The sequence below is a fragment of the Heteronotia binoei genome, chromosome 2, assembly GCF_032191835.1.
Source record: "Heteronotia binoei isolate CCM8104 ecotype False Entrance Well chromosome 2, APGP_CSIRO_Hbin_v1, whole genome shotgun sequence".
NCBI classification, from domain to species: Eukaryota; Metazoa; Chordata; class Lepidosauria; order Squamata; family Gekkonidae; genus Heteronotia; species Heteronotia binoei.
The window spans coordinates 54,698,723-54,722,729 of NC_083224.1; the positions used below are offsets into that span (position 1 = coordinate 54,698,723).

The 24,007-nt window shown below is 44.4% G+C and overlaps 2 protein-coding genes across 2 annotated transcripts in view; both read left to right on the forward strand.

Annotated features, from left to right (window-relative positions):
- SNTA1 (syntrophin alpha 1) overlaps positions 1-24,007 on the forward strand; it is a 101,187-nt gene that overhangs the window by 12,982 nt on the left and 64,198 nt on the right. The gene's annotated exons all lie outside the window — the stretch shown is intronic.
- On the forward strand, positions 19,898-20,485 carry LOC132567792 (protein Tob2-like). The gene has a single exon (XM_060233478.1). The coding sequence runs from the start codon at positions 19,898-19,900 to the stop codon at positions 20,483-20,485; it is 588 nt and encodes a 195-aa protein (XP_060089461.1).

Here is a 24,007-nt window from a genome sequence, read left to right on the forward strand (position 1 = left end):
GTCTTTAATTGATTTAAAGGTGTCAGTGAGCACTGTGGTTAGGGACCCATGTGGTTATGGTCCCATGACATAGCGAAAATACAACAAACAAGAAAGGGAGGGGAGACTACTGATTGCCATGCATGTTTTCTCTCTCTTCTAGCTGATCTTCTTCCCAGCTCTGGTTCTTTGGCCCTCAACTGAAGAGCCTTAAACTCCTGTGTGCAGAGAGGAGAGCAATCTCAGTGAGATGTTACTCAGCTGCTGCTAACTAACAGGGCCTTTAAGTCTAAGAGGAGATTAGACAGATTCATGGAGGAGAGTCCTATTAATGGCTATGGTGACTAAATCCATGATGAATAGTTATGGGGACTAAAGTGAACCTTTAGACAGCCAACCTTTGAATACCAGTGCTAGGAGGCAACATCAAGGGAAGGCCTTGGCTTCTGCGCCATGTTTATGGGCTCTGTAGGCACCAGGTGGGTTGCTGTGTGAAACAGGATGGTGGACTAGGTGGACCACTGTTCTGAACCAGCAAGGCTCCCATTATGATTGTGTGATCATAGCAGTTCCTAAAATGAGGCAGAAATATGTTTTATCCAATGCTGCCGACCACACAAGTATTTTTATTAGTGGTACAGTCTTCCTCAGTTTGTGGTGAATAATTTGTTGTTCCCTGATAACCTATTTGGTCTGTGCTTACTAACTTCCCTTAGTAATTTTTTGTAATGTCCATTGGATTAAATAGTATGTCTGAATGTCTTTTTTAAGAGCTATCCTTAAGTAAGTGTTGGAAGGTGACACTGGGACACCCAAGTAAAGTGAATTGTGTTTTAGTGGTGAGAGTGTTGGACTTAGGCCAGTCAGTCCAGTCATGAAGTGCATTGGGTAGTCTTTCATTGTATTTCTGCCTAAACTATTGTTTTGAGGATGAAAAATGGGTGGATGGGAGATAAAAGAAATGGATTATATTGCTCTGAACACCTTCAAGAAAAGAAGGGCATTACAAAAATCCAACAAAGATCCTAGTCTGACAAACTAACTTGTGTTGTGTAGTGTTTTAGTTAGTCTCTAGTCTAGTCAGACTAGAATCTGGGAGACCCATGTTTGAATCCCGACTCTGCCATGTAAGCTTACTGAGTGACCTTTGAACCAGTTGCATGCTCTCAGCCTAACCTACCTCACAGGGTTGTTGTGAGATAAAATGGAGGAGAAAGGCAGGATATAAATGAAATAATAATAAAAAGCATACTATCCTTATCCATTTTCAGACTGAGACTTCATATCTGTCTATGATTGTCAAATGCATCTGTCTCTGTTCTTGCCCAATAACTAAACTATGTTCTTCTTCTATTATGTGGGGTATTATATTGATAAACTAGAGAAATGATTCCCCCCTTTCATTGGACTGTTATGAGTTTGGCCATCTTGATTTCTGTGAACAGGCAAATAATGGATTACAAGAGATTTCGGATTGCCAAGTCTAACTCAGAAAAAACCCTGGGGACTTTGGCGGTGGAGCCAGGAGACTTTCCTATTTCCTCAAATAAATATATAAAAATACAGCAGTGAAGTTCCCCTGAATACAGTCTTCATTTCTAGCAGCTGGCTGCACTTCCACTTCCTCCCCCTCTCTCTCTTTCTCTCTCTCTCTCTCTCTCACACACACACACACACAGAGCAGCCAAAATAAACACAGTTTGGAAGCACACACTTTGCAGTCTCACTGGGGCAATTTACTCACCATGGGAGTTGTTGAATGCTGTACACTCAAGCGAGTTCTTCAGACTAACACAGGGAAACCAGAGGTTCTCTCTGTTTTACTGTGCAAATGAATTCTAGAGAGGCTGTAAAACAAATGGAGGGAGGGGGTTCCTTCCCTTCCTCCCAACAGCCATGTTCTGCAGGTTCACCCTGCCTCCATTCAGCCTAGCTCCAGAGTTTTAAAGACACACACACCTTTCTAAAAGCAAATTCTTCCAAGTGTCTTCTTAAGCCTTCCAATAGTTGAAGGCACATGGTGGGGGTGGGGGTGAGGGTGATACTTCCCTCTGCCAGTCAACTGACTGAGGGTGGGAAGGAGCTTGCAAAATCGCGGGAATCCCCATTGGGACCTGGAGATTGGAAGCCTAGAGTGCAGTCAGCTGTAGGATGGCTGCCAAGGGGGTTAGGACCAGTCACAGAATATCAACAAGTTTGAAGTCCAAAATCCTGTAATTAGAAGAAGCTCTTCCTTGATGGGCATTCTCTGCAGACACAAAAGTGATGATGATTCTAGCAGGGCCTTTAGGTCTAAGAGGAAATTAGACAGATTCATGGAGGAGAGTCCTGTTTCCCCTGTCCCAGCTGTTTTGAGCCTTGCTGGGAAAATGTATTTCCATGCAGGCTTTTGCCAGTGGGAAGGAAAGGCAACCTGAAAAGGAACATTTTCATTGGAAAAGTGGGGCAAGGAGACAGCATTATATAGCCCCCTGTCTGCCTTGAAATTGTGGTTCCAGAAGCTGTGTAAATGGAATACAGAATTACGTTTAACAATTCTATCTGCTTATACGTCACCATTTTAATGAAAAGATTTCATACAGTCCATGCAATCAGCAGCTGTTTCTAGAACAGGGGAAATTGTGAATTTACTGCATTATTTGCTTCACTGCCCTATAGCTGCGAATGTGAAGAATGGATATCCTCCCCTTCAAACTGTTGAAGGGGGCAATTTGTGGAAAATTGTCTTTCTGTTTTCAAATAACCATGAGGTTAGTCGGAAAGTGGCCACTTTCATGTTAGCCAGCTTTCATAGAATAATAATAAAAAAACCTTTTTAAAATGGATGCCTGGTTCTTGATTGTATTTTGAGGCTGGTTGATTATGATTCTGTTCAGTTTTATTTTTCCTATTTTGTCTTTATTTTGTGTCACTTTTATTATAGCCTTTGGCTAAACAAATATTTTTGTTTATTTCTTGCATTTTCTATTTCATGGAACTCAAGGTACCTTTACATAGGATTCTCATCTGGCAGTGGCCAAACCTTTGCCTTTAGTAAGGTGACTGTATCACTTGCCTTCCAGATATACTGTATATTCTCAAACATGCACATGAAAACACATTTTCAAAAACACAGCAAGGCTCCAGTGCTCTCTTGGGCAAAGGAAACTAAATCTAGTAAATGCTATCTGAGGACTTTTCACTATCTGGTGGGAGTGGGATGGGCACTGACAATGCAACCTTAAGTTACACGTTTCTAAGCCTGTTGACATCAGTGGACTTAGATGGATGTAACTTTGTTCAGGATTCTCTGTTAATTCATCATATTCTCAGAAACATATAATGAGCTGGAAAGTAGCCCCAAGTATGCGTGTCATGTCAGTGCTAAAACTAACCTCCAGACTTCTTAGCTTTGCAGAATTATTTGATGTAGTGATTAGAAACTTAAGCTAGGATTGGGGAGATTCATTTCAACATGATTTGCATTTCATTTTGTGCATGTAGCCATGCTCCAGTACAAATGGTGGTTCAACAGATATTGTTCTTAAAAGTGAGAGAGCTTGATTCAGTCCTAGAAATACCAACTGGAAGAGCTGAGTTTTGCTTGAGACTGTGTGGTTCTGAAGCTTGTTACCCAGTCTGAAGTGATTCTCTGTCAGCTTTTCACAGTCCAGCTCAGTTTTCACTGTCCTGATTAGTTTGGTATCATACACAAACTTGCTCATCTTCAATTTATGAGCAAATTAAATAGCACTGGGCCAATCTTTGTGGGGCCCAATGTTTACTTGCCTCCATTGTGAGAATTGTGTGTTAATTCCTACTCTCTGATTCCTGCCATTTGATCAATTTTATCCATAACTGCTAAACTGACTCAGAAACCTTTGGGAGTTGGATTTATTAAAAGCCTTGTGGAAGTCTTAGAAGAGTTCCAGAAGAGCTTGGATGCCTCTAGTGCTAAAACTAACCTTCAGACTTCTTAGCTTTGCAGAATTATTTGATGTAGTGATTAGAACCTTAAGCTAGGATTGGGGAGATTCATTTCAAATCCATGTTCAGTCAAGAAGCTTGTTGGGTGATCTTAGGCCAGTTCCCGTCTCTCAGTCTACCTCAATTCAGAAAGTTGTTGTGAAGATGAAATGAAAGAGAACTGTGCACTCCACATTGAATTCCTTGGCCAAATTGTGGGATGAACATGTGATAGATCCTACAGAGATATTATAGACTGTCAGAATTAGTGTGTTTCCTTCTGTAACCATTCTTGTGTATTTTTACCATTCTCTTTATTCTGCAGGACATTTTCCTGCCATTATACTTCCCAAACTGCGCTGAGTCCTATCTGATTTTTGCTGAGTTCAGCCACCTCTGTTGATTAGTTCCTCTCTCCCTCTCTCCCTCTCTCCCCAAGAGCCACAGAACTACACACCATCACATGGAATGTGTTTCTCTGCTCTGCTGGTAATGTTAAGTTTTATAACCTGAAAGGAAACACAAAACCCCTTTCTCTTGGATCTCCTGAATATTTCTTCTTTAAGCTGAACACTAGATACAACACCTTCTTTGTGGGGTTTTTTAAATTTCTTAGCAAAAAGAAAATAGCTTAAGAGGGAGGGAAACAACCCTGAAAGTAGTTTCTCTTCCAAAGCCAAAGCAGATGAGCTCAATCAATTTAAACCTAAGAGGGCTGTTAATCAGAGATCAGGATGACTTGCACTAAAAAAGTGCTTTGACAATCCCCAGAGCACACAACAAACTGATCATCCTGTGTTATCTGAACTTCATTGTGGGGATGACAATTAGAAAGACAGTTTCTTTCTACACAAATCCATGAAGGACAAATCTTTTGAAGGGTGAAGGGTGAAACAAAATGTGACAAAAAACAATGAGCTCCTTAGTGTCTCTCTCCCCCCCCCCCCCGCCCCCCGTTTGCTTTGAGAGCCACATGTGACTTGAAAGTTCTGTCTAGCCCTGGTTAGTATTTGGTAAGAAGCCACCAAGGAAGTCCAGAGTCGCTGCACAGAGGCAGGCAATGGCTAACCACCTCTGAATGACCTGAAAACCCTATCTACAGGGTTGTCGTAAATTGGCTGTGATTTGACAGTGGGAGGAGTTCCTCATGGGAGAAATGGCATGGGGAAAGAGCCGCAGTGGTGTAGTGGACAGAGTGTGGGACTAGGTCCTGGGATACCCAGGTTTGAATCCCCACTCTGCCCATGGAAGCTTGCCGGGTGACCTTGGGCCAGTCAGAAGCTCTCAACCTAATCTATCTCACAGGGCTGTTGTAAGGACAGAATGGAGGAAGGGGGAACAATATAAGCAGCTTTGGGTCCCAATTGAGGATAAAGGTTGTCTATATAAGATGTAAATAAAAATAATAAACAAACAATAAAACATTGTTTGCCCTGGTGCTGCTTCCCTGATTTAGTTATAAGTTCCGTAAGGCTGCTTTCAGATATGGAGTGGGGGTGGGTGGGACACAAGGATCTCCTGTGTGACATGTATTTTGCCCCTAATGCACTAGGTGACGTGACATCCCATCATTGGCTGTCATCAGAAGGGACATGGTAATGTATAGTGTGATCACATCATGTTTCAGGTTAGGCTGAACTGGGCCCCTGACATGCTGGTTGCCTACATGTAGAGAGAGTTGTCTTCTTTTGATGAGGAGCATTCAGACATGTATTCCCTCACCTGAGTTGCGAATGTTTTTAGGTTTGGTGCAACTCAGCTATTTCCCTTCTGCAGGCACTTCACATGTATCCACTAGTCATTTTATGCCTACATTCCTGAATAAAAAGGGTTAGACTTAGACTTTGTCTGACCGTTTGACAACCATCTATCATACACATACCATCTTTTAACCCACATACTAAAAAGCTGAAAGCAACTAGGCAGGTGCATTATTTTTTCCTGACAGTATACATAAATATTGGTAAATATTGAAAAACAACATTTGACTTAAACCTGAACCATACAGTTAAGTATCTTTAGATCTGTATATGCTACCAAGTGGCAGCTTCAGTCATGCCGTGTTTATCTTACGTTGCTGAGACTGGTAACTCTGGCAAGAAGCTCTCACTGCGGTTTTAATAAACAGAAGCCAGCTCCCCTGTAGTTAGAAGAGGAGACCAAGTTGAATGTTTTCTTTGTTCCAGATTACAGTCATGTCCCAGAACTAACATAGTCTCCACAAACAAACAGGTCTGTCCTTAACTCTCTGCCTCGCTTTACAGTTTATTCTCATGGAGAAGAGAGCAGGCTAGTCATCTGAAGTTTTAATCCACCAGCTGAAGCCTGCAGCCCTACTTTGTAATAGTGACTGTGTCTAAATTTTTTTCCTGGTTGGTTTGATCTATAATCCACAGAAATGCTTTCTTCCTTCAAATATCCTCCATAGTGCAGTGGACAAACTTTGCTACATTATCACTTTATTATATCTCAATAATTCCTTTATCTCAAAAAGGAACCCATTTTGATCATTTGTGAGGCACAAATGGGAAAAATTCCCAGAATTTTCTTAAGTTCACCAAGTTCTTCTCTACAACCCTATTATCAGTATGTGGAGAGGAAAACTGGTCAGCTTTAATATTAAGGGCTGCTTTTCTAAAACATTAGTTGGCAGCCCTGACCCTGTGAGCTCCTGATGTTATGGGTAACTACGGTTTCAAAGCAATTTCCATGAAATTGTTTCATGGGCTATTAGCCTACTCACGTAATACAAAATCTATTTGTCTCTAAGCACAATGATTGCTTGAAATTTCTCCAATCTCAGACCCATTGTGTACGGCCACAGCTTGATAGACGTGACAACTTCACGTAATCCGGAATGTGGCTGGGGTAGCATATTTTGAACTCAGGTGCTAGAGCTGCAGGAGCTTCAAGATCTAAGCATGTGACAGAAGCAGATACAGTGATCTGAATCAGCCTTCAGCACCACAGTGCAGAAGTTAGTTAAGAAACTAAGTGGTTGTGTTTTGCAGATCAGAACATGGCTGCTGACATGAGTCTAGAATCTAGCTCAAGTCCAAGCAGTTTCTTTCAGCTACAGTTAAGGCAAAGATCAAGATGGGTAGTCAAGTTAGTCTGACTGGGGCAGTAGAAAAGAGCAAGGGTCCAGTAGCACTTTAAAGAATAACAAAAGTTGTGGTAGGATATGAGCTTTTGTGAGCTTTCTGTGAAGAAGTGAGCAGTGACTCCTGAAAGCTCATATCCTGCCACACGTTTTATTAGTCTTTAAGGTGCTACTAGACTCTTGTTCTTTTCTACTATTAAGGCAAAGTCACACATATAAAATTGCCAGAGTTAACTTAGCAGGGTTCCTGCCATCTGGTGCCAGTTTGGTGTAGTGGTTAAGTGTGCGGACTCTTATCTGGGAGAACCAGGTTTGATTCCCCACTCCTCCACTTGCACCTGCTGGAATGGCCTTGGGTCAGCCATAGCTCTTGCAGAGGTTGTCCTTGAAAGGGCAGCTGCTGTGAGAGCCCTCTCCAGCCCCACCCACCTCACAGGGTGTCTGTTGTGAGGGGAGAAGACATAGGAGATTGTAAGCCGCTCTGAGTCTCTGATTCAGGGAGAAGGGCGGGATATAAATCTGCAATTCTTCTTCTTCTTCTTCTTCTTCTTCTTCTTCTTCTTCTTCTTCTTCTTCTTCTTCTTCTTCTTCTTCTTCTTCTGTTTATAGGCTCTTCTTCGATTCTCCTCTAACCTGTTTTATACATATAAGCTCCTCCCCAAGTATAACTGCAACCTGAAAGGTGGAATATGCAGACATGGGGGGGGGGGGGGAATAGCAAAATCTGACTTGAACAGCTGCTTCATGCTCTGTTTGGGACTGTTTTGAATAGCTGTGTTGTGGTGTTGCAATGTTCCTCTGCATTCATGCCAGGGTGTCAGATATAGAAACAATGACATTGCTATTGTGCTAGAGCCTTTAGGCTGCTGATATTCCAAGCCTATTCGGATCAAATAGGAGCCTGTTGCAGTTTGTGCAGCAGGAGAGATGTGGGGGGGGAGGGGGATTTACCCACTCAGCAACTTAGCTTTGCTATCTGATTGGCTCGGTAGAGTTGCCATCTGGCTCCTTGAAAACTCTTAAGATGGGCATTTTGCCTCTTGGCCTAGAAAGAAAGAAAGAAAATCGAGCCAGCTTTTCATTCCCAGTCCTAGTTAATAACACCATTTTAAATGTGCATATATTTAAATGACATAGCATGAACAAGTGACACACCCTTCCTCCACAGTTCTTGGGCGAGCGGCAGCTACAGTGACATAAGCAAGGAAACACTAACCATGGCCATGAATTCTCAGTATCCTGAGTGCTGAAGAAAGAGGATAGTGTGCTTTTGCAGAAGAATGACCTCCCACCACCATGCCCCACCCCCCACTGCCGATTAGCTGACTGGCGGGGGAACTTACTAGGAACAGGAGGGAGGCCCAGGCTGCATCCCTGGTGACGTCACTTCCAGCATGTACCGTAAGTGTTGTCATTACATTGGCAATGTTGTGGCAATGCTCTGGTATTTGGGCAAAAACTTTTTATTTATTTTATTTATTTATTTACTGCATAGTTTTTGTCCTAATACCAGAGCATTGCAATGTGATGATAGCATTTCTACTAAATCAGGGGTGTCCATCTCATTTGTTATGAGGGCTGGATCTGACATAAATGAGACCTTGTCAGACCGGGCCACATGTATCATAAGATGCACTCTTGCAATATTTTGTTTATTTAACAGTTTCTGGTAACTGACGTCTCTTCCTCTGAATTATTGCATTGAAATCTGGAGACAATATCTGTGCTGTAGCAATCTTGAGTATAATGTTCAGGTGTTGATCAGGTGTGTGTCTGTAAATTGCAAACCTATTTTTGATTTATTGGCATTCATTACAGAAATTTCATGGTCAATGCTTTGAGCCTAAGGCCCAGGGGAAAACATGACATGGCTGGGCACTGCAGATTTTTGTACTTAAATTGTTTCATGTGCCAATGGAGAAAATAGAGGTTTTGCTCTGTAGCTTCTGTGCAATTGAGCAAGCCTGGCAAAGCAAACTGTAATGCAGAAGGAAACGAGAGAGAGAAGGAAGCAGATAACAGTGAGTTGCTTGCAGGCTTGATAGGAGTCCTTCAAGGGCCTGATCCGTCCTTCAGGCTGCACTTTTGACACCCCTGCACTAAATGCTGGAAGTGATATTGCCACATCATCAGCGATGTAGCCTGGGCCTCTCTCCCACTTCTGAAAAGTCTCTCCCATCCCCTGTCAGTTTCCAGGAGAGATCTGGCAGCACTACTGCTGTCCCCCTTAGAAGTCAGATCAAGTGTGTGCCACAGTGCATAGAGTAAAATCATAAGCTAGATGTCCAGCTGGTCTGTTGAATGTCATATTGGTATTCCTTAGAAAATTCAGTTTATGGCATAGATTCCATGGCAACGATTGTCCTGGGCAAACAAAGTCAGTCTTTGGCAAAGAGGATTGGTGGTGTTTGAGCATTACTTAAGTTCATGAATCCCCAGTGAAATTTTGAGTAAAGCTGTCATTGAGTTGCAGATATGTATCCATGAATGTTCCAAATACTGATGATATTTTACATCATGCAGGCCTTATGACATGGATTGACTGGGTAAAAAGGAATCTAGACCACAGGAAGCAAAACCTCTCTTACCATCTTTTCAAAAGCTATTGGATTAGATCTAGGGGTTCTGTTCCACTAACAGTGGAGCCATCCACAGGTGCATGGAGCCTTGGTTCAGCAGAAGTGGCTTGGAGGGCTCCTGGCACTTGCAGAAGGCACCCACTCTTTTTGGAACAGAACCTCTGGAGACAACCTAAAAGCTTTAGAAAGAGGCAAAAGTACTTTCAGGGAGGGTTTACAACCCATTACTCTTGTCCCATTGTTGCTTCTGAGTTTTTGAAATAGTATAAACTTTTGGAAATTGGTTTCCAAAGTCAGAAGTTGGAGAAGTTACATACCATGACTATCAATCACTTTTAAAATGGTGGAAGGCAGAATGTAGATCCAGAGAACTCTCTTCAGCCATAGGTTCCACTGAAGATTATTTGGACCATGTGTCTTGACTCAGTTTTTCTTTGAAAAGGAGTCTCTTCCTCCTGGAATGGTCCCTTCCCTTTATCTAAAATGCTGTCTTAACTTGGGCACAGGAAGATTCTCCTTGAACTTTGTTTTAAGCCTGCTTTGCTGGCTCCTATGCCAGCCACATGTTTTTTCAATTAGCTTTGAGTTTTCCAGATGCATCCGAGATCTCGGCATGTCCAAAATGATATGCACTAAGCAGAAAAATAAGGCTGAGTCAGCTCTCTCTGTAATGTTAATTATGTCAGCCCACACACCATGGAGCCTGACCTCTAAGAACAGCCTCTGTGCCAGTCACGAACTAACTTCCCCTGCCATAATCAAAGCAGCAGTTCTGCTTAGAAAATGTACATCAGTGTTGTTTGATTTATGTTTTATATATATATTTATGAAAATAATTTATGTTCAATATATGCTTGTGTTTTATATGTATTTAAATATAATTTATGTTCATGGTTGCTTCTATTATTACTGAGCTCACCTTGCCTTCTTCTTTGCCTTCACTTTTGCCAGAGCTATTCAAGGTGGAAGATGTTGGCTTATAATGAGTACTAAGAAAATGCTGCGGTATGATAGTCCTTTGTAGTGTGTTACCACATGCTCCCAGCATTTCTCAGAAGAAAATAAGAACACACTTTTAATATCCCTGTTCTCTTGGCAAGGATCATGCCACCAGTGTACTTTACTTAAATGATCTACTTGTTTGTGGTGTGCTGGGTTCACTTACTTTGCCTTAGCAGCAGCACCAAGTGAGTCCAAGCAGCCACAACACAAGAGTGTGAGGCAGCACACTGTATGGCACCTGAGAGTTTATGCTAGGCTTGCCAGTCCCCAGGTCCCAGCGGGAAATCCCCAGGTTTTGCAGGCTTCTTCCCACCCCCAGTCAGCTGGCTGGTGAGGGGAAGCCCCGCCCCCACCTGCCTTTCGACTTTAGAACTAGAGGAACCTTGGAAAGGCTTACTTTCTGGATAGTGTTTCTGTGCCTTTAAGTAGGAGCCAGCCGGATTGAATGGGGGTGGCAAGATGGCTGCTCCCAGTTAGCTGTAAAGCTGTAGCAGTCCAGAGACCCTCTGCTTGTTTCACAATCCTTTTAGAAGACATTTGCATAGTAAAGGAGGAACTAGAACCTTTGCTATAGCAGTCCAGAGACCCTCTGTTTGTTTCACAATCCTTTTAGAAGTTGTTTGCATAGTAAAGGAAGAACTAGAACCTTTGCTTTCCCTGTGTTAGTCTGATAGAACTTAGAACTTCAGCAACTCGTGAGTAAATTGCCCCAGTGAAACCACACAAGTGTGGGATTGCATACTGTTTATTTTGGCTGCTCCCTTTCTGTGTGTGTGTGAAAGAGAGGGAGACAGAGAGAGTGTACAGGAGCATGGGTTGTTTGGGTATGAAGAAATTAAGGCTGTATTCAGGGGAACTGCACTGCTGTATTTTTGTTTATTTGTTTTAGGGAATGTGAAAGTCTCCTGGCTCTGCCCCCAAAGTCCCCAGATATTTTTTGAGTTAGACTTGACAACCCTAGTTCATGCGCATGTGTTTCCATGCAGATGCTCTAGACACAAAATGCATCAACTCCTCACTCAGATGCAGGTTTAATTTCCAGGGATCCTTGGATGGGTCTGGTTGATCCACACATTACAAAGTAAACAGATTGATCTCATGTCCCTACCCTGTGTAACAGTCAGGTGTGACTTGCAGGTTCACCTCGGTTCCTGCATGTGAGGTGCCTGATATCTAGTTGGACAGTGACACACATGGAGGAGGGGCTTCATCCCCATCTTGCCATTTTCTCAATCTGTAATGGCCCAGGGGGGTTGCTATTTGACGCACTGAATAAAAGTATGTGAGTACCACGGAATCCAAGGCTAAATTACACTCTCCAGGATCATTTCAGCTTGGGAAAATGGGATGCGTGTATATGAAGGCCTTCTTTGTATACAATTTGGCCCTAGTCTGAGTTGGGTTCCCCACACATGGTGCTTGAGAACCCATAAATTATGGCTGATTGTTTCATAGGGGAGGGGGGAACACCAGAGTCAGCCTGTGTACTCCAAAATGTGTGAATTGACTCAGAAGACTAACGGCACCTCATAAGGCATTTCCCAAAGGCAAGTATAGGAATAAAATAGGAGCAGTCATTTACCAGAAAATACAAACTGCCTTCATTATGTAGAAAGAGTTGCATTGTGTGTGTTACATTATGTGTCTCTCACCCAGACCAGCTGAAGCACATAGTTTCTGTCCTAATCATTATTGTCTCTATTATTTCACCTTCCTTATCAAGTGTACCTGACTGAAGATTTTTTATGCTGTGATACTTCACTCTTACCTTTTTTATGCTGTGATGCTTCACTCTTACCTTTTTTATGCTGTGATACTTCACTCTACTGGCTTTTCTTTAATCTACATTAGTGATTGTTCAAACTTGAGCCAAAGATTATTGTTGCATTCAGTCACATCATTATACCCCAGAGTCATTTTTCTACAAAATGACATGCTTCCAATCCCTTTTTGGTCTTCTGTTTGAGGAGGCGAGTAATTTTCCAATGGCATCTAGGGGTGTGTCTGTAATTAAAATATTTCCATTCCACTTTCCTCTTATCTCAAAGTTGCTCAAGGAAAACTGGGTTTGATGAATTTTTGTATTTTGTCTTTGTTGGTATACCAAAATTGTAAACAAAAAGGTCCCCAAGCAATGAATATGAAAGTCCCAAATATGTTCTTACAGTCCTCCAATATACAAAATTGTCATGATCAATAACAAATATATATCAACATTTGTATCAAATCCTTAGACTCCTTCTTTAGACAGAAGGGTTTGTCGTCAAATAGCCATGTCATTAATTCACAGGTGAAGAAGCCAATATTTTACATGACAGTCATGACACACATACAAGAAAACAACTGCATCGTATTACTTACCTAAGATGTGAAATTTAATATTTAATATTAGCAATGACTGAATTATCTTCTCACTCCTAACTGGGCATAAACAGCAAACATACAAAGATGTTAATACAAAGGTAGCCTCCCAAACTACTCTAAAGAGTCCTTCCCAAACACCCAGCTCCTACCTCCAGCCTTTTTTTGCTATAGTGTCAATATCTTATAAGTTAAAGGAGAGACTGTTTCCATTTCTGAGATGAAATCAATATAAGGCTATGCTGAAATGCATTTTAAAATGTTATTCTACATTATGTGATTTTGTGTGGTTTTTTTTAAAAATCATTTTTAGCAAAAATGATTTTAAATTTTGTCTTGGAAATTCAATAGTTCTCACCTAAACCTATAGAAACCATCATTGCTTTGACCCCATTTTGTTCCCAGTACAGTCCTTGAAGGTAAATGTGGGTTGTTTCAGAGCCTTTTGAGATAATAGCCCTGTTCACAAGATTCAGTGAGCACACATATAATTCATGTACAATATACACTTGATTTTTCTTCATCCGGGCATTGAGCAATTTTTAAACAGAGAGAGAGTGCATGAACATGTGATTTAAACCCCACATTTATCCAGGTATTGGTCCCTAATTTAGGGTTACCTGATCTTGGCTGAGAAATTTCTGGAGATTTGGGTGGGGGGTGGGGGTAGAGCCTGAGAAGGGGGGGATTTCAGGATGCTATAATGCCATACAGACCAGCTTCTAAAGCAAACATTTTCTTCAGGGGAAATGTCAGCTGGAGAACAGTTGGAATTCCAGGAGATCTCTAGCCAGAACCTGGAGGTTGGCAACTTTATCCTGGTTTCATTTGTAAAGAGAACACATATTGGTTCTTTCTTACAGTGGTCATGTAAGATGTATGTGCATTCACTGTAATGTGTGGACAGGGTTTATGAATATAGAATTTTAATCCCACCACTGCAAACCTAGTCAGTAATATCTCTACTATTAAAGTCAATGAGTTTAGAAAGGTATAGCTCAATTTAGGATTGCAGTGTACGGTATATTTATTTAGTAGCTACACCAGAACTTAGATTGTCTCTTAAGTGTTTCGTTGCTCCAGTCTGAGATAGATATGTAGATGGTTTTCTGTCCTAATCCACCTTTTTCCACTTCGCAAAGAAAATTTGTTTTCTTCTTTTTGCTATAAAAACCTTTTGCTTGATGATAATTTTCTGGCTGGGGTTGATGGCAGGGGGAAGGTTAGTATTTCTCCCAAGATCTCTTCTCTTTAATAACATTTTTTCTTTGAAATTCTATCCATGCCTGCTGGCAAAAGTAACAGGCTCTCAGTGGGTTTCTTTTTTTTTTTTAATGCTCAGATGCACCAAAATACACAGGGCCAAAGAATAGCACTTTTTAAAGTTTTGCTGATTGCAGTAGGAGAAAGAACTGTACATTACTCTTTAAAAATAATAATAATAGGAATTTGGATTCACTGTGCTCTGTAGGAGGTGAGGGTGGGATTGGATGAGGGATTGTTCCTCCTGTTTTGAAGATTAAATTCCATCAGGTAAAAGTGGGGCGGGTCCACTGACTTGCTTTTTTTGTGGACAGCACCAGATTTGCTTATATTTTGAACTTCTTTGTGGCTCTTTTTTGTCATGGGTTAGGTTCTATGTTGTTCTGGTGTAAGGCACTAACAGTGGTGGGTTTTCCCTAGTAGTGCCCTGTGAGCTGCAGATGTTGATGCCAGGAATTTAGAGGCCTGCATGGACAAAAGGTCATGCAACACAGCTGCAGCTAGGGTTGACAAGTGTGGGGTAGGAAATTCCTGGAGATCTAGAGGTGGAGCTGCGGATGGCAGGTATTACTGCCCCCGTCCACTTCTCTGCCTCAGAGGCAAGATTTTCCTTCTGCTTTTCTTTCCCGTTTCTGACTGAGATACCCTAGGAATGTGTTTTCTTCTTTGCTGAAAAACTCTGGCTGTCTCACCCTTTCACAGTATATTTTGGCTGTTTGCTCAGCCCAGGAACCTGAGGGAAGGATTAGGAGCCCCCTTTAACTTTAATGGCACTCAAGACATTTTTCTATTCCAAATTAACAAAATATTTTATTCAACACAGAGAAGAAAGGTCAGGTGAAATCAGGGACTGAAATTCAGTACACACAGAATCCAGAGTTTCTTAAAATCTTTATGTTGAAAAGCTTTTGTTCCAGTGTGTTCCCAAACACTCCAGTACACTTTCTTTGAGTATTCTCTGACTTATTTGGTTTCCAGAGGAATGGTACACTCTTTCCAGTATCCAAACTCCTTCTTTTGAAAAAACCAGTACTTGTCTTGAGTTTTTAACTGACTCTTAAGGTCTCTAACCACACCAGACAAGGGATATTTGAACTCTTGACACTCTTTAACTCCCTGTTTGACTGGATAGGGAAATTCTCCTCTCAGTAGAAGATTCTCTCAGTAGAAATTCTCCCTTTCTTTGGCCTGAGTAGGAGTCTCCATCTAACTACCCATGCATCCTTGTCAACTTTCCCCAGTTCTCCTTTCTGTGTTAAACTGCTCTGAGTCAGGGCTGAATTCTGAATGAATTCTCCTCTTCAGCATTCAACTCTGAAGCCTCTCTCTGCTTAGCTGATGCTAAACAATCAGATTACTTGGAGCAGTGGCCAACAGGGTGTGTGACTTTTTGTTCATGAGTTCCACCTCCCCCCCCCTTTCACATCATATTTTTGGCACACAAAAGAGCCTCTACCAGCACTTCATACAGACGGTGCATAGGATCTAACCCATTGTGCTAACTGTTGAGATGGGTAATGTTGGCAACCGCTCATACATGTGCATTCTCTGTTCTGACTTTCCCCTTGTGGAATGGTCTACCTGAGAAGCTCAGGAAGCCCCCCCACATTTGTAACACTTTTCAGAATGTGGGAAAAATAAAGACTCAGGAAGGCATTCTGAAAAGCAATTAGGACTGTAGTATAATGGAGCAGCTCAGGAGAATACTTTAGAAGGATATAGGCAGCGTTGGCTTGTGGGCAAATAGTGCCCTAGGCAGGCGCCCCCCCCCGGCACCCATCTGGGTGCACTCTGCTCACCCCGCTGCCACACTCCACTCACCCCTACTGCCGCGGCCACTGCCAGCCTCCTCTGGCCCGCCATTGTACTCCTCTCTCCCCCCCCCACTGCCACAGCTGTCACCAGCCTCCTCCAGCCTGCCACCGCCACGCTCCACTCACCCTCACTGCTGCCAGTGTGAGTAGATAGCCATGACCTTGATGGATGAAATCTACCAGTCAGCTCTGTCCCAATGAGATACCACAAATACTGCCATTGAGTTGCTTCAGCAGCGATGGTTCCACTCTGAAACAAACTGCTGTAGCATGCCCCATGATATTTCTTTCCAGGGCTATACATACAGCCCTGTTTGCGGTACATACTTAGGGGCAATGAGTTGCCTTTCGAAGGGATTCAGTCCTGAAGAGCTTTTTATGCACTTTAAAAAGATTGGCACATCATCTTGATTTTTTTCGATGTGTTGGAACATTTTGATTCAACATCACTGGTAACTCCTGCCAAGAAACAGGAAAACTATAGTGGTCTGTCATTGAGGTAAACTAGTGATTGCAGGATATAATGTAACAAAACCAATATTTTCAACAATTAGAAAGCAAAGTGCTGCTGTGGTAGGACCCCCAGATTGATAGCTCCAATAATCTATAATCAACGTGTGAGCAGAAATGCAGGCTTAATAAAGGCAGACACAAGAGGCTTGTATTAGCAATGAAAAGCAGAGCTTTCAGGAAAGAGGAACTAGCTCCTCTATGCCTTAGCTTAGCTGCAGAGAACATAGTTGCACAAGGTAACCGCAAAGTACAAGCTGACCGCAGAAGCAGGAGTCAGAGTTGTTTACCAGAAGGGAAAGGAGCTGGAAAGCCCCTAAGAATATGTACCCAGTATTCTCCCCCTGCACCCCACATAGGGAGAAACCAGATAAGACCAGAAAGGCCGGATGCCCTGACCACAGTGACCTCGAGTAACACCCAGTAACAGTACTAACAAGACCGAGTCCCCTTCCGAGTCCCCTTTCCTATGACTAAATATGGGCAGAGAACACCTACTAGGAGGGTGTCACGAGGGACAAGAGAAACGGGTATCGGGCCTAGATGGGGGCCTAGATGGGGAATGATGATGTATGTATTATATGAAAAGAGGAAGTATGTTTGAGGCTCTGAAGGCCTATAAAAGCTGTGATTTTTCTATGCTTGTTGCCCAGTCTCTCTTGGGAGTCTGGCGCCCGTGTGCAGAGGGCCCGTGCACGTTAAATAAAGAAGCTGTTTCCTGATCTTGTCTCCGGTCTCTGTGATTGCGTCAGCTGAATTGGTAACGTATAAATAGGGTTTTTCCCGCTACATAATTTGGCGAGCCAGCCAGGAGGGGCATTTAGCCCCTTCTATTAGCCCGGCCAACCAGGGCTGGTGGCAGGGGGGATCAGAGCAGCGGTAAGGAGCTCCCAGCCCCTTTTTTGGGCTGACCGTCCCTCTGTCTACCCTGTCCCTGCCTAGGTTTCAGTCGTGGCCTAAATTAGACTAGGAGAACGGGGCAACAGGAACCAGCTTCACGCCTTGGGCATGAGGTAGTGGCAGATTTAGGCCCTTGTGCCCAACGTGATAGATTTCCTCTACGTGACATAATTTGAGAATTGTAGTGAATCCCTCCATATGAGATTGTCTTAAGTCTCGGAGGAAGGCGTGCCTGATCAACACGCAGCAGCATCCAAGGACCTGCGGAACAGGGAAGGGCAGTGTCCCTTCTGACTGCAGTATTCCAACGATTGACTGCATGTGTAGATTGGTATTAGAAAAAAGGGGAAAAGTATATTTGAGGAAGTGGTTTGTCCGGACTGTGTGAAGTGTGTGTGGTGTGTGAACGAGACGATATCTGATATCGAAGCAAACGGGACGCACAAGTACTCCGTTTCCGGCCCGGGCGACCGCGGCCGGCGAGGAAAGTGCGGAAGCGAGTTGCCTAGGCTCCTATATGTGGTCACCCTCCCCTGTCTGTGTGTGTTAGTTGTCTTGTCTGTTTGAGGAAGTGGAATGGGAAATTGGGAAAGCGCCAGACCCACAAGAGAGGTAGCTCTCTTCGCCAGTATTAATTGACGTGACATTGGCCAGAGGCCAAGACCAATTTCTCACCCGCCCCTTCCGCATTTGTGTCCAAAATACTTGGCTTGTTTGAGTAACCAGGAGAAAGTCACAATCTGGGGGACGCCCCTGGTTGTATGATTGCCTCCCTGACTGGTCTAAGTGACAGGAAAGCCTGGAGCCCTCCTGGAAGGTTCCAGAAGATGGTTAGTCTTTGGGTTGATATCCCTGGCGCATTAGCCCGCCACTGGCAGCATACTTTGTGTCCCCATTATCGAGTCCAGTTGTGGACTGGGACCTGTCAGACCACTACGGCCTGGCTGATTGAGCGTAACACCAAGAATCCCAGCGGTAGTTGGAACAACCACTGGGCACGGTGGTACTTTCTCAGGCAAGAAGCAGGAGATTGCATTCATGCCTGGGAAATCAAAGGGCGAACTGCCCGCCCCGAGACCACTCGCAGAGCAGAAGACTGGGCCCGTTTGTTGGCCAAGGACCCATTAGCTCTGGAGGAGTTTCGCTTGCGAAGTTGCCAACAGTGCCTTGACAAAAACGGTCCACCCAATCCCTCATCCAACCCCCTTCCAGAACTTGCCTGGTGGATTAATGCTTTGGATCGAGGGTGGGACCCCCTTTGATACAAAGACGATAATTGAAAACTACTTTGGTGAGTAAATGGCATAAGTCCCTAGGCCCACATCCCAGGGGCACTGATTCTCTGTTGGTGCATCCCAAGACACCATAGGCAGAATATTGGCCCGTGGGAAAGGGGAGCACGGGAAGGCAACTGTATGGTTGCTGAAGGGTCCAATTAGATGGCCGCCTGGATGCTTGAGACTAAACCAGGCACGAGGGTGCTTCCTGAGAGAATTGGGGAGGGCCCCTTATTTGCTTGGAGGATTAAAGGCCAAACGGCCACCCCTGAAAGATTAGAGGTTGAATTGCCTCTCCAGCTTGGGCCGCCACTGAGGATCTGACAAAGATAGGTCGACCCTCTTTGGAAGCCTTCCAATTGGCAAAGAGTTAGAATCAGAGTCACGTTTCAGATTGTTTAGAAGTTTATATTGCCTTGCTGTGTGAAATTTATCTGCGATGTTGCGTAACTGTGGCCTCGCTGAGAGAAAAACGGGAAGTGCAGAATGTGGTTAAGTTAGTAAGACTGCAAAAGGGAAGTACATGTGTTTTACTCCGGGAGATTTCTGGAGACAGCCCCAAAGATGCTGTTTTATTAAGGCAGACAAGCTGTGGGTTGGCTTGTGCTGTGACTATGACTGTAATACTGATACCGTGTAGGGGAAAAGCACCTAGGAGAACTAATTATGTCCCACTTATGGGTTAGGGTGTTTGTGGTTTGGATGATTCTGTTAATGTGTTATTTTGAATGATGTATGGCTACAAGATACCCTATTCTTGAACTAGCATTTCAGTCTCAGGACAAGGCAAATTTAGTTAAGACACCCCCGGGAATTAAGTATTGAGGTATTGAGCAGTGTTTGTTGCTGCCCCTGGCAGGGAGCTGGGTTTAGGCCCAATGCAAGGCTCCCAGTCTTTTTGCCACCTAGACTCGTTTAGACTTCACCCTTGCCCCTTTAGTGGCTGAAAATTGAAGAATTCCAGATCTATGGTCCCTCCCTAGAGAGAAGTACTCCAGAAGCAAGTCCTCTGCCTCTGGTCAGCTTACCTTTCAGAGGAAGTCCCCATCAGCTATGTGGAAACCCCCTCAGCCATCTGACGCCATCGGATGTCCTTTCCCCACTTCCGAGCCATGACCGAGCTCATAAGTGAAGTGATTTGAGCCTGGTTGTTGAAAACGGAGTATGCGTCCTGAGATCAAGGCTGCTCTGCATTTCATCACCTTCCACCTGTATGACAAGCTCCCCCGGAGACGGGTTGACCAGTTTGGAGAAGAGCTAGGACAGCTGCTACAGAAGAAATATGAGGGCCACTGGTACCCAGAGAAGCCTTTGCAGGGTTCAGGCTATCGTTGTGTGCACCTTGGGAAGGTAATAGATCCTATAGTGCAACTGGCAGCCAACAGAAGTGGACTGACTGTAGAAGATGTGCAGGCCAGTATCCCTGCAGAGTTGACTGTGTGGATTGACCCATTTGAAGTTTCCTACCAATTTGGGGAAGAAGGGCCAATCGAGACTGTGTACCTGAAGGACAGTAGGGGTTGCAGCATAGCAGACAAGAGAAGCAGAAGTGGGCTCAACCCTGAAGCCCAGGCGTTTGTCCCCACTAGAAGTCAGAATACCGTTTTGTCCAGCCCTCCACCTCCATCTTCTGACCAGTCTCTTAGTCCGACCTTTACCGCCGTGACTTTTGCAGCTACCAGGTTTGGCTCCACTAAAGTGAAGAAAAGCCACAGAAAGTTGAGTTGGGGCATTGTTCACCCAGCAAAATAAGAGGTTGGGAAGCAAGAGCTCGCCTGAGTGAGGCAGGCTGCCAGGACACTTATTTGGACAGGCTTTCACTTTTTACCTTTTTCTAAGGCGTCAACGGCCTGGGAGAATGGCGGAGAAAGTGTCACCAGCCCCTCCACCGGGAGTCGTGCAAGAACCCCAGGCTGAGGTCTGCTCTGATGGGACCCATGAGCCAGCAGAAGATGGTCCCCAGACAGCAATCCCTCGTAGGGGCCGACCCAAGAAGGCAAGGGCTCCAACCAAGAACGAGTCCAAGAAGAAGAAGCATGCTGTGAGAGCCTTCAGCAATTATAAAGGTACATACAACCTTGAGATCAAGGGGTGGGACCGGTTTATGATGTTCAAGAAGTTGAATGATGCCCTGGAGTTCCGAGATGCCCAGGAAAACCTCGCAACGAGAAAGGAGGCCCATGGTGAAGGCGGAGAACCTCAGGATGGACTAGAACAAGTGGGTCTCCAATCCCAAGGCCCACCAAGAAGTATGCAACCACCCCTGTTACGCGACGGGCGTGCCTGGCACCACGGAATTGGCCACCGCATGAATTTCTACCCCGATGAGTGTCCAGCCACCCCTCCCCAGGTTCGGGAGAGAGGGAGAGGAAGAGGCCGAAGCAGAGTGCTCGACCCCCACTGGCAGATGATGAACGCACCTAGGGTCATGAGAGTAGCCACAGGATGGTATCTCGCCCCCTACAGGTGGGGTCCTGCAGCTTGGAACGAGGTCTCAGACCTAAAGACTGTAGCCGAAATTGCACCAGAGAGAGATGGCCATGAAAACACCGAGGGCCCGGAAGAAGCAGCTGGCCTGGTCCCAGAACAAGATGTGCACCCGCAGGAGCCTCTTCAGGTGAAAGAAGAGACTCCCCAGAAGGAAGAGAGCCCAGAAGGAAGCCTGGAAGAAAATCCCAGTTGCTGAATTTCGTGTGCAGTCGCAAAGGGGGGACCCTCTGAAGTGACTTTGAAGTGATTTTGATTTATTTGAGTTTTGATGTTTGCAGCCATTCTCTTCCTTTGCTGAAGCAACAGCTCTGTGTAGGAGATTTGTTCGTCTATGAAGCAAATGTTCGAGCAGCCCAAGAAGAAGAAGGTAGGATAATCCCTGGGAAAGTTGAGGGATCATGATGTGTCACAAGCTAGTTTTGGCCTGACACATTGCCTAGTGCCTTGTTTATACTGAAATGCTTAGCAGAAGTAAATAGGCCTAAAAGATTCAAATCCTCTAGGTTCTGCCTATGAGAAGCCTTTAGTGAAAGCGAATGAAGGGAATGCTATATGTTATGATAGAAAATAGGCTTGCCTTGAGCTTTGTATTGTTTTTTGACTATGCAATTTAATCAGAGTTTTCTAGATAGGCTTTCCAGATGCCGTTCGCCCCCGAATCTGGTTGTTTGAAGGCCAACCTCTGAGTACCACTTACCGGAAATAGTGGAGCTCACAGGCAGCCCCCTCTGGACCCTTGCCTACCGGCACGGCTAGGTTCACAGGGTTCATCCCCTCTGAGCTCCACCTACCGGCAACGGTGGAGTGCACAGGGAAGAAGATCCCGTCGTCGCAGCAGAAGAACTGAAGATTCTGTATTTTGAAGTATTGTATTGTTTGATGTAGGGTCTAAGTCCTCTGTTGCACCCTACGCAGGCATAGTCTTCATAGTGCTATTTACCTATGCATTGGAAGGGCATGTGCTCGGTGGCTCACTTAACACTAGCAACACCGTGAAGATATCATAGCCCATGAAGTTCTAAATTTAGGGTACCCCCTCCAACCGTTGGGGCCAGCAGACTAAAGGACGGGAAAGGTCCTGGGGTACTGGAATTTTAGAAGGTTTACGCTCTGTGTTCCCAGGGTGAGGAGTCTATGATTTGCAGATCTATACAAGAAACCTGTCCCGAATCTTACAAGAAGGCCTTGAGAAAACAGCCTCGTCTCTGTTTACACTGCAGAAAGAGGTTGATAGCATAGCTAATGTTGTGCTCCAGAACCGAAGAGTGTTAGATCAGTTACTTTCCGAACAAGGCGGGACATGTGCTTATCTGGAAGAAGTATGTTGCTTCTATGTTAATGAATCAGGTAAAATCCTCAGTGGAATTAAGACCTTACGAGGACTGGTGAAAGAAGCACAAGGAGCAGATACAGCTTTTAACTCAGGAGCTGGCTTGTTCAAATGGCTCACCAGCTGGCTCCCTGATTTTGCCTGGCTGAAAGAAGGTTTTATTGCTTTCCTTATATTCATTTTGGTGTGTATTATTGTGTATGGTTGTATTAGGTGTGCCCTCGATAGCTTCGCGCAAAGCTCAGAATGCCTACCCCATATATAGGACCCCACCCCGCCGAGAACCAATATATGAAGAGATGAAAGCTGTTAGATCGCAATGTATTTAGGGTCAGGGAAACTGTGAAATCTCAAGTTCCCCTGAAAGGAGGGAGATGTGGTAGGACCCCCAGATTGATAGCTCCAATAATCTATAATCAACGTGTGAGCAGAAATGCAGGCTTAATAAAGGCAGACACAAGAGGCTTGTATTAGCAATGAAAAGCAGAGCTTTCAGGAAAGAGGAACTAGCTCCTCTATGCCTTAGCTTAGCTGCAGAGAACATAGTTGCACAAGGTAACCGCAAAGTACAAGCTGACCGCAGAAGCAGGAGTCAGAGTTGTTTACCAGAAGGGAAAGGAGCTGGAAAGCCCCTAAGAATATGTACCCAGTATTCTCCCCCTGCACCCCACATAGGGAGAAACCAGATAAGACCAGAAAGGCCGGATGCCCTGACCACAGTGACCTCGAGTAACACCCAGTAACAGTACTAACAAGACCGAGTCCCCTTCCGAGTCCCCTTTCCTATGACTAAATATGGGCAGAGAACACCTACTAGGAGGGTGTCACGAGGGACAAGAGAAACGGGTATCGGGCCTAGATGGGGGCCTAGATGGGGAATGATGATGTATGTATTATATGAAAAGAGGAAGTATGTTTGAGGCTCTGAAGGCCTATAAAAGCTGTGATTTTTCTATGCTTGTTGCCCAGTCTCTCTTGGGAGTCTGGCGCCCGTGTGCAGAGGGCCCGTGCACGTTAAATAAAGAAGCTGTTTCCTGATCTTGTCTCCGGTCTCTGTGATTGCGTCAGCTGAATTGGTAACGTATAAATAGGGTTTTTCCCGCTACACTGCAAGATTATCTTCCTTTGGGTTTCCTTAGTTGCATGACAATCTGCTAAATGTGGCAGCTATTTGGGGAAGTTTCCCCCCTCCTTTTTGCTGCAGGGCATGCAGCCTTATGTGCAGTTGCCTAATAAAATGCCTGATTCTGTAATCTATAAACAACTGACGTCAAAGTGGTCCTTGAAGTCTCATAGATTTAATCTGAGGCTCAGTAAAAGTTAAGCTAACCAAGATACAGAATAAAAGCCAATTAGCACCACCAAGAAGTTGCTTTGAAGCAGGGCCAGATCTCGGGGGGGGGGGGGGGGGGGAGTAGAGGGAGCATTTGCCCCAGGCACCACCAGAGGGGCGG